The 11,300-nt window shown below is 46.8% G+C and overlaps 1 protein-coding gene across 1 annotated transcript; it reads right to left on the minus strand.

Annotated features, from left to right (window-relative positions):
- Positions 1-5,471: 5,471 nt before the first annotated feature.
- LOC4350145 (protein NRT1/ PTR FAMILY 4.4) lies at positions 5,472-10,802 on the minus strand. The gene is made up of 5 exons (XM_015760038.3): positions 10,427-10,802; positions 10,081-10,298; positions 9,023-9,502; positions 7,163-7,287; positions 5,472-6,854 (listed from the first exon to the last, which is right to left on the minus strand). The coding sequence occupies exons 1-5, from the start codon at positions 10,557-10,559 to the stop codon at positions 5,930-5,932; spliced, it is 1,881 nt and encodes a 626-aa protein (XP_015615524.1). The 5' UTR covers positions 10,560-10,802; the 3' UTR covers positions 5,472-5,929.
- Positions 10,803-11,300: the final 498 nt, after the last annotated feature.

The following is an 11,300-nucleotide window of genomic DNA, read 5'->3' on the forward strand; positions in this document are numbered from 1 at the left end:
GTCCCATGTTCGTGTGCCCTCATTCCATAGCCTTTCGAAGTCATCGATTATCGGTTCAAGGAACACATCGATATCGTTGCCAGGTTGTCTCGGTCCTTGAATGAGCATGGCAAGCATAATGTACTTTCTTTTGAAACACAACCAGGGAGGAAGGTTATACTTAACAAGCAGAACTGGCCATGTACTGTGACGACTGCTCAAATCACCAAAAGGATTAATGCCGTTCGTACACATTGCGAAACGCATGTTTCTTCGGTCATTTGAGAATTCCTGGTAAATCCTATCGATTGTCCTCCACTGTACTGAATCTGCTGGGTGCCTCAGCATACTATCGACTTTCCGTTCTTCGGCATGCCAGCGCACAAGCTTAGCTTGTTCCTTGTTCGCAAACATTCTCTTCATGCGCTCCGCAATTGGGAGATACCACACCACCTTTGCTGGGCCTCCCCTCTTTGACTTACTTCCTTCATCTTCACTCTTTGCTCGTTTGTATCTTGATGCCCCACAGATAGGGCAGACATCCAAGTCAGCGTATTCCTTGTAATACAAAATGCAGTCGTTCGGACATGCATGAATTCTTCTGACCTCCAGGCCCAACGGACATAATACTTGCTTCGCTTCATATGTCGTCTGCAGTAAATTGTTCCCCTCTGGCAACAGATCCTTTAATAGCTCGAGAAGTTCTGTAAAACTCTTGAACGACCAGCCATTACTAGCCTTAAGCTTCATGAGTTCCAACACGCATGACAACTTGCTGTGCTTCGACTTGCATCCATCATACAACGGCATCTGACAATCTTCCACCAACTTACTAAACTTCTCAAAATCTCTGTCGTTGTCCTCTGCGTCTTCAATGTCATGCAACATTATAGATAGACATTGAGTGTCCAAATCTATGGTCTCTCCACCTAAAGGAGAAGGTACGAACATGCCTTCTCGAGCTGCGGCGGTGTTCTCTACATCCTGATCCAACACTTCTTCAACTGCGACATCAGGCGCCTCTTGCTCTCCATGCTTGGTCCAGCAGGTATATTTCTTCATGAATCCATTCATTATCAAATGAGTATGCACTTCATCCTTGTCTTCGATCATCTGTTCATTCTTACAGTCCCTACATGGGCACAACATGTGCATGCTCATCCTACTTTTTCTGTCATTATCCGCAAATGTGACAAATTCAGTGACCCCCTCTCTATACTCGGTAGACGAACGATGCGCATAGTACATCCATCTACGATCCATCTGAAATCAACAACATACGAAGAAAAATATATGACGATCGATATATTGAGAATGAATGGAGAATAATGTGTTTTTTACCTTGAATTTTAGCAAAAAATCGCCCCCCTTGCCCTCCCAACCGATTTGTGAACAGTAAAATGGTCGGGATGGAAAGCAGTTGGCAGTTTGGGGGGTATTTATAGACCCAACACACCTCAAACGGGTTAGATAAAAAAAGCCCGTCAAAGGTATTGGTCATACCTTTGACGAGCTTCTATTCAGTGGCCCGTCACTGGTATCCCCTCACCTGTGACGGGCCAGAAATGAAAGCCGTCACAGGTGGCGGCCAGCACCTGTGACGGCTTGTAATGTATCGGCCCGTCATAGGTGAGGGGATACCTGTGACGGTCCGCGGCCGGATGGCTCACCGGTGACGTTATCCCGTCTGACCCGTCAGAGGTAATGGTCACTAGTGACCAAATCGTTTGCCCGTCACAGGTATCCCGTCAGAGGTGTGAGGATCTGGCGTAGTGATAGTCAGATAGTGCATCGACATCATCAAATATTTTGAGAATTTTTCATAACTATTTACTTTGAGATAAAGAGATCATGATGTCTCCTTTACAGAAGAGTTTCCCCCTATCATCAAAACTAGATACTTTATTCGATCTGAATACTTTTTTTTGCGAGGTCGATCTGAATACTAATGCATCCTTGCAGTGTCAAACTGTAACTACCTCTTACTTGAACCAGCTGGGTCTAATTATTAAGTAATCACCTAAAACCTTTGTGGTTAATTAATTACTTCCTCTTTTTCTGAAAGAGTGCCTTTTTAGCTACACATTAGGATGGATAGAGTATTTAATTTATGAGTAAATTTCACCAAACTACATGTTTTATGGTTCAAGTTGTAGAAAACTACACACATTTTGACACTTGGCACTTAAGTATATATATTTTGGTAGTTTAGTTTCACAAAACCACATTATTGATGAATGGATTCACCCGTGAGATGACGTGGTTCGTCCTAGGTGAAATAACCACGCCATCTCGCGGATGAATCCATTCATCAATAGTGTGGTTTTGTGAAACTACACAACCAAAATATATGTACGTGTGTGGTTTTCTACAACTTGGACCACAAAACGCGTAGTTTCGTGAAATTTACTCTTAATTTATCCATCACAATTGCTCGCGTTAATTATGTGAAGACCAATATACTCCCCGTCGCTTTTTTTTTCATTCAAGGAAAAACCACAAAAATATGGAAACAACAAAGGGAAAGATGTAAAAGACAAGGTAAAATGGTTTGGGCTGGCATGTCAGAGACCCTTATTTACCTAACTTGCTTTATTAAAAGCACCTTATTGTTGGAGCTGATAGATGGAAAGACAGGTTTGGCTCTAGAGTGCAGCATCAATATGGTGTCTTTCCTGCATGTCTACAAAGGTACTCCGGGCACTGCAAGGGCTAAAGATTGGCCTGTCTTTTAGGAGCAAAAAATGGCAATTTTTTTAATCAAGGAAAAAGTACGAATTACCCCCCCGAACTACCGTGGTCGTCCGAATTACCCCCTCGAACCACAAAACCGGGCATTCTTCACCCCCAACTATGCAAACCGGACAAATTACCCCCCTCGACTCAATCCGCGGTGGTTTTGGTCCACGTGGCGTACATGTGGCAGTCCAGTTAGTACACGTGGCAGTACACGTGGCGTACGCGTGGGTCCCACTTGTCAGTTTGTCCCCTCTTCTCTCTCTTCTCGCCAAGAACGGGCGCCGGCGGTGGACCTCCATCTCTCTGTCACCGAGAGGCAACGGCGGAGAGGGGCGGCGACGACGATGTGCGGAGGCGGAGCTCGGGTGGCGGAGGAGGAGCCTGTAGCTGCCGGCGCTCGGGGCGGCGAAGCTCGAGACGCCCGCAACTGCCGGTGCGCGGCTCGTCGAGGCGGCGGAGGGGGCGCTCGCAGAGCAAGCAGATGACGGCGGCGGGCAGAGCTCGGGGCGGCAATGGCGATGGGCGGAGGCGAAGCTCGAGCGGCGGAGGAGGCGCCCGCAGCTCGGACGGCTGCGGCGGGAGGACGCGGCGGCGGCGGGCGGCGCCGAGGATCCCCCTGCTCTCTCTTGCGCATGCTCTCGGAATGGCAGCCAGTGGCGGGCGGACCTCATCCGGGCAGTCGGTGGCGGAGGCGGACTGGCAGCAGGCGACGGAGGCGGTCCTCGCCCGGTCGGCAGCAGGCGGCAGAGGCGGACCTCGTCCGGTCGGCGGCAGGCGGCGGAGCGGGGATGCGCGGTGGGCGGCGGGCTCCTCCTCCTCGTCGTAGGCACGCGGTGGCCGCCGGCGCGCGGGGGCCGCGGCTCTTCGCGTCGCCGCCGCCTCTCCTCCTCCGCCGCCGCGGGTGGGCTCGCGGCGCGCTCTCCAAGCGCCTTGCACTCGCGCACACATGGGGGCGGCAAGAAGGAGGTCGCTCGAGCCGCGCCCGCCGCAGCCTCGGCTCCTCGCCCCCCGCCGGCGCTCGAGCGACCTCGGCTCCTCGACCGCCGCCCGCTGCCGCCTCCGCCCCCGCCCGTCGCCAGCCTCGCGCCCACCCGCTGCCCGCTGCCTTCTCCGCCACCGCCCGTCGCCGGCCTCGGCTCCTTGACCGCCGCCCGCCGCCTCCTCCGCCCCCGCTCGTCGCCGGCCTCAGCTCCTCGCCCGCCGCCCGTGGTCGCCCGCCGCTGCCGACCCACCGGTAAGAGAGAGATAGGAAAAGTGAGGCATACAGAGAGAGAAGAGAGGGAGGAAGAGTATGACACGTGAGTCCCACAATTTTTTTATAAATACAATGCTGACTGGACTGCCACGCGTACGCCACATAGACCAAAACCACCGTGGATTGAACCGAGGGGGGTAATTCGTCCGGTTTGCATAGTTGGGGGTGAAGAATGTCCGGTTTTATGGTTCATGGGGTAATTCGGACGACCACGATAGTTCGGGGGTGTAATTCGTACTTTTTCCTTTAATCAATGTTGCTTTAGTACTATGCCTTGCTCATATCTACTAGAGATCACTTTTAGGGTAATGTGGATTGAACTCAAAATTTGTAATATTCCCCACATGGAAAAGGCGCTATATATATTCTCTCGGTGATTGGCATGCCACTGATTTCCACAAAGAAATTGCAATGTTCCACAGAAGGATGGCGTGTCACTGGTTTCATCCCTACGTTGCATTAGATGCACCTATAGACAAGTGTCCAGTTTATGTACACATATTGGCACACTTTCTTCAATTATCATCGAATGATGCCAATCGATATTAACAGGGTTTGATTTTTCAGTATGTAAATTCAGTTATTTCATAGTTGGAACTAATGGAAGGATTCAAGCATATTTTTTAAAGTTCAGGCAGAGTTTTATTTTTTACTTGTTGCTCCTTATAAATTGCATAAGCTTTTGTTATCAATATACATGTAACAACACAACGGTACATATTACAATTGACAAATAAGAAACTTCAAGCAAATATGCATGTTTACTTAATCCATTTAAGAAAACCAGTAGTCAGTGTGGCGCATTAGGAGGGACAGCTCAGTTAACTGAAACGGCAATATTCACTAGAATCTGCATTTTTGTTACATGTTAGTATTTCTTCTAACTCGATTTATTAGTATAATTAACAGTGCCAACCCACACATAAATTAGAGAAAAAAAAAGAACTCCCCCGGCCTGTTTATTTCTCCTGAAATTTTGAACTTGATTAAATATCACCTGTGCTATCATCAGATTCATGAATATATGTATGAAGGCTTCTCAATGTGTCATACCATGTCATAAGTGATATTAATCTATCTAAACGTCGTGGGAATCCTGGAGATTTAGAGCGCCACGTTAGCAAACATTTTGCAAAAACGTCCCCAAGTTTACAGTTAATCATGCATTGCTCCCAGCTGCCATCCACCGTGAACCGTCTGATCACGCTCTAGTTCAATTTAACACGCATATAATTAGAGGCAGAAGGAAAGTAGCCAACAGGGACATGACACGTGTACTTATGGTTGCACTGAGATGTGTGTTCTTGCAAAAGTATGGTACCCTCTTCTTTTGAAAACAACACCCTGTCAAACTCCCAAAGTGATAATTCTGTCTGTCAATCAACCAGTCACGACCAGATTACGATATAAAAGAAGTCCATAATATCAAATGGCTTAGAAACTTACTAGTATCAAAGAAGATGTCATTTAACATTATTTTTCCCAAGAGAAATGGATGTCCAAATTGATCAACAGTGAAAGTATTTTTTGCACCAACTATTATCAGTACTTTGCTTTTATGGCAAATCCTTTTGTCATTTACATGATAGCTACATATATAAAGTACATAGATATATACTAGCTCCTTATCATTAAAGAAAAGGACTAGATACGTACTTGATCACTTGATCCCTACCCAAATACCACTACTCTTGCATCCTTGCAGAGTCAAACTCAGAACTACTACCTTTTGACTTGACCTAATCAGGGATCATTACTAAGTAATAATCACCTAATCCCTTTTGATTAATTAATTTATACATCACACACACTCTCCTTAATTAGGTGGGGACTCATATACATCCACCCTTACTAATATTTTTCCATACAAGGAAAAACCATAAAAAAAAGGTTAAGACTAGGTTAAATGATTAATAATCCACCTAATATACTAGACGTGCGGTTCGAACCCACATGTCAGTGACCCATGTTGACCTCGTCAACACCCTTCTCCTCCTGCTGCTCGCCGCCGCCGCCTTCTCCTCCAACTCCGGCGACCTGCACGGTCGTCTCCACACTCTTGGAGTACCACCTCGACCAGAAGAGGTAGTTGAAGAAGTTGAGGAGGCTGAGCCCGGCGAGGAGCCAGTAGAAGAGGTCGAGCCTGTCCTTGTTGAGGTCGTTGTCGCTGAGCCAGCCGCCGCCGCCGGCGCCGGCGCCGTCGCCCGAGGTGACCTTGTTGACGAGCGAGACGAGGAGGGAGCTGAGGTAGAAGCCGAAGGAGTAGGAGCAGTAGGTCATTGAGGTGAGGAAGGCCTGCATGCCGGAGAGCGACTGCTTGTAGAAGAACTCGATGAGCCCCACGGCGGTGAACATCTCGGACACGCCGAACACCAGGAACTGCGGCGCGATCCAGAAGATGGAGAGGAGCCCGTCGCCGGCGTGGCGGCGGCGGTGTGCCTCGACGAGCGCGGCGGCGACCATGGAGAAGGTGACGGCGAAGAGGCCGACCCCGATCCGCTGGAGCGGGGTGATGCCGGTGTCCACGCCCGTGGCGCGGCGCATGGCCGGCACGAAGCACGCCTCGTACGCCGGCACCAGCGCGATGAGGACGAGGTAGGGGATGGCCTGCAGCGACGCCGGCGGGATGTGGAAGGCGGCGCCGCCGCCGCCGCCGCCGATGCGGGTGTCCATGGCGGAGCCCTGCTGCACGGAGAACGTCTGCAGCTGCGCCAGGATGGTGTTGAAGACGATGGTGCACGCGAAGATGGGCACCACGCACAGTAGCACCTTCACCTGCTCCACCTCCGCCGGCGTGCACGGCGGCCACACGCTCTCCTTCCCCCCGTCGCCGCCGCCGCCATGGCCGTCCTGAACCTTCACGCACGCCTTGTCCAAGAACCTGTAAGCATGCATACATGAAATGAGTAAACTATTATACTCCTTCGAAATATATCACGCCATTTGACTTTTGGCATAATATTTATCTATTAATCTTATTAAAAAAATTATATAAATTTTATTTTTATCTTGTTGTGACTTGTTTTATTATCAAATAAAATATAATCTTAACTTATATTTTTATGAATTAATATTAAATTTTTGAATAAGACGAATGGTCAAACATTATGCGAAAAGTTAACGGTGCCATATATTTTTTAAAAATAAGTAGTATATTACAGTGCCACTTACAAATATTTTTTTACCTACCTGAATTTGTTGATGCGGTGGACAGGGGCGGCACCGGTGGCGGGGATCACAGCATGCGAGGCGGCTGTCGTCGACGATGATGATGGGCACACTTGTTTCCTCTTGGTTACCGCCGCGACGAAAACCTATACATATTGAGTCACATGTACCGACCATCAGCTCAAAATGTCAGCGATCGAGTGAGAGTTTGTTATTTTCACGTGCAATTGAGTTTTAGGGGGTTTATACCGATCTAAGTCAAGAACTAAAAACAAAATTAAGCTGGAAAGATATATATGCTGTCCTGAGATCATTGTCAGTCATGTTACATGTCTCTCCCCACACATGCAAACATGATTGATGTATCACAAGCATAACAGAATGGGCCTCCATTTCTGTGATCAATAATCAAAGGTACCTCCCAGCAGACAGTGGTAATTCTTGACCCACACAAAAGAGAGAAATAAAGCTGAGCCACTAGCCCTTGTCAACTTGTCCCAGAAAGAAGAAAGAAAAGGCAGAGGAGGCCAGCCAGTGTGTAACTTAAAATCATCAGTTTTATTTTTTTTATCCCAACATACATATACATTATTATCTCATTCAGTAAATCATATATATGCTTTCTTTTCCTTTATTGACTAAATACTTCATTTGGCAATAAACTAGGTAGCATTTCATTTTGTTTAATGTAGAAACGGTTGTAAACCCATGATCTCGTGTGCTTTTTATGTGGTAGTGCACGAGGTGACTATGAGGATAAAATAGTCCCTGTACCAAACTCCTGTTTGATCATGTAGCTTTTTTGGATCAAATAAAGATTATGCATTATATTTAACGAAAATAGGCGGTTTTGCTTTTATACTAGTATATAAAAGCAGCGTATCTGGAGTAGTACTTTCCAAACAAGGAATCAGGATGATACGTATGGTCAAACTTTCTGTTGTTTAATTTGTTGTACATACACATGCCTTTTCATCCTTACATTTTTAAATTTGATCTACCTATGGTGCTTCTTAATATTAATTAGTCTTGTCACATATTATATATATTCTATTTAGCTAGTGCAGAAACGCATTGCTAGGGCCCACGGCCATGTTTTCTCTAACCTTTATACTTATATATTACTATATATTTGTGTAGCGACAGATGGCACCATAATGCACGTTATCATATTTTCAGGATTTTTCAAGTAACTACCATATGCAGGAACAGAGAACATAGACCTAGCTTAAAATTGACCTCCAATATTTATGAATGCAACAATATTTTTAGGGGAATATAGTAGCTGGCACAAAAACAGAGTTGGTTGGCTCTGCTTTTGCAAATGCAACACAATGATGTAGTATTTGTTTCCAACTTGTATACTCCGTCCGATTAAAAATAATCCTACCTCTCCTAAAATATAAGATGCTAAAACAGAATGAGATAAATTCGTAGTACTAGAATAGACACCAACACAGTACTATAAATCTACTAAATTCATAGTTCAATTAAACATAGATTCGTAGTACTAGGTTACATGGAATGGAATACTATGTTATTATATTTTAGAAACAGAGAGTTCATTTAAAAAAAAGATGGCTGTCAAAATTATATCAAAAGATATTTCAATGTGCCAACTAGAAAAGAAAAGAAGATGCAATTGTGGTTGCAATGTCCTAAGCGTATCCTAAAGATCTAGAGTTTAATCGTAGTAGCAAGTTTCAGATTAGATTGTTTGAGAGTTAAGTTTCTAATTTAAAAAGTCTGCATATATCTGATTGGATGTAGAGGCCGGGTAAGAAATATTTTTCTCTAAAAAAAAAAAAGAAGAAAGCGTATAAAAGTACATGACGAACCGTACACGTACGACGATTGTATTGTACGGCATAACGTACGTACCTTGGCGATGGGCATGAAGATGCTGCCCTGCGGCGGCTTGTTCCGGTAGAAGAAGACGCCGGCGACGAGGCTGACCAGCCCCACGGCCATGGCGGCCGCCGACACCCCGAACCCCACGTCCATCCCCGACCTCGTCTGCACCCACACCAGCACCGTCAGCGCCACCAGCTCCCCCACGCAGAAGCTGAAGTAGGCCGCGTTGAAGTAGCTCGACAGCCGCTTCCCGTCGCCGCCATCGTCGCCATCGCCGTCGCCGCCGCCGCCGCCGCCGCGCCGGAACTGGTCGGCGCCGTGCGCGATGATGTTGGGCTTGAGGCACCCGCTCCCCAGCGCCACCAGGTACAGCGCCGCGAAGAAGATCCCCGCCTTCACCCCGCTCGCCTCCTCGCATCCCCCCTCCGCCGCCGCCGCCGCCATCATGTCGCACGCCGGCGGCCGCAGCTGCGGCAGGTGCGCCTGCACGGCCAGCAGTATGAACCCCTGCCAAGAAAAATTAGAAATAAAAAAACAACAAAAATTATTAGCTAAACTAACTAAAGTTGGCGGCGCATTAATCAGTAATGGTTAATTATCGCCATGGATATGGTCATGGGATGGGATGCAATGAACCTGCTCGAAAATTAAAATCAAAAGCCAAGAAATGATATTGTGGAGTCGAGTGGCGTTTTGGGCGGCGCACTAGCTAGCATGGCCGCATTGGATGGAGGCAGCCATGATTTTCTTCCACTCTCTCTCTCACCTTTACGCTGAACTTGCTGCCTCCTCCTCAAAACCTCATCATTTTCGCGGCACGATGAACAGTCGCTGAATCTTTCGCGTGTCTTATCTGGTTAATTTTATATATAATCCTACCTAGAAACAACATCCCTACATGATTAAACAAACAAACAAACAAGATCCGATCCTGTTCAGCTGTTCTTGCTTGCAAGGAGCCAAGAAATGCAGTCTAAAAAAGGACCCAAAAAGTTGCATCTAGGTGTAAAGAATGTCAATTTTATCGTAGTGCGATATCAAAGAGAAGAGATCGACGATGAAGGATGGATGAATCAATTTCTTACGGAGAGCTCGACGAAGCCGAAGATGAGCATGGTCCAGAAGCTTCCGAGGTAGGAGTCGGAGAGGAAGCCACCGAGGAGGGAGAGGAGGAAGACGGTGCCAATGAAGTTGGTCACGATGTTGGCCGACTTTGACAGCGGGTAGTGCATCTCGTTGAAGACGTAGGTGATCAGGTTGTTCCCCACCGCCGCGATCGCCATCATCTCGAACGCCTGGATCCCTGCAATCATCATCAATGCAAACGATATCCAACAAAACACAAACACAAACAAGAACAAATCAGATCAAGCAACATATTTCTACCCAAGAAATAATGGATTAAGAGAGTAACTAACTAATTAAACGAACCTAGCACAAAGACGGCCGCTTTCATGCCGCCATGCTTGCGAGAGCCGCAAGGCCTGCCCCTCCAGTCCACGGAGACCTCGGAGGCAGCCATGGTGTCACCACCCTTGGGGCCTTGCCTTGACTCAACATCCATATTAGCTCAGAGCTCACTCAACGCAAGCTCACACAAATGGCTTAATTAGCTCTTCACTGTGCTAGCTCACTCCTACCAAGAAGAGAGGCTGCAATGCTACACTGATCAGATAGTGATATCAGTTTCTTCTCTGATCCTTTTGGTGATAGTGCTTGCTTTGTGCTTGTGTGGTCAGGCAACTTCTTGGAGGCCTCACCAAGAGCACACTATCATCAGTGGTAGTGTGATGTGTGTGCTGGCCTTGGTAAAATTCAGGCAACATGGTCAGTTATTTATAAGGGCCCCGGGGTGGGGAGCCAATTATCATGGCCTAGTGCTTAAACATGCAAGCGCGAAAAATCGCCGACAAATAGACTGAAACGCATTAGTCGATTATGAGTTTTTTTTTTTGTTTCATTGGAATAAACCTCCTCATTTTGGAATCTGAACTGAGATGACATTTTTCACTGATATGAATGAGGTGTTTTACTGTTTTGGGTGTTGAGAGTTTGCGTCTCTGCAACCTGAAGGGGATATGCCAAACGTCATCTCCGATGAGATGAGATGAGAGAGCATCTTGCTCCTTTCTTTCTTTTTTCATTATAACTTTTAGAACTTTGATCTGGACAGCTGGAGAAAACGTGAGGTAGATAGGATTCTAGTTTTGACAGTTCTCAAGTATAATCATGCAGTACTTGCAGAGGTTGCAGCTGTAACTTGCAAGTATGAATCACTAAGTATATGTTGCTGTTACTTGTATTC

Source organism: Oryza sativa, chromosome 11, assembly GCF_034140825.1.
Source record: "Oryza sativa Japonica Group chromosome 11, ASM3414082v1".
Lineage (NCBI taxonomy): Eukaryota > Viridiplantae > Streptophyta > Magnoliopsida > Poales > Poaceae > Oryza > Oryza sativa.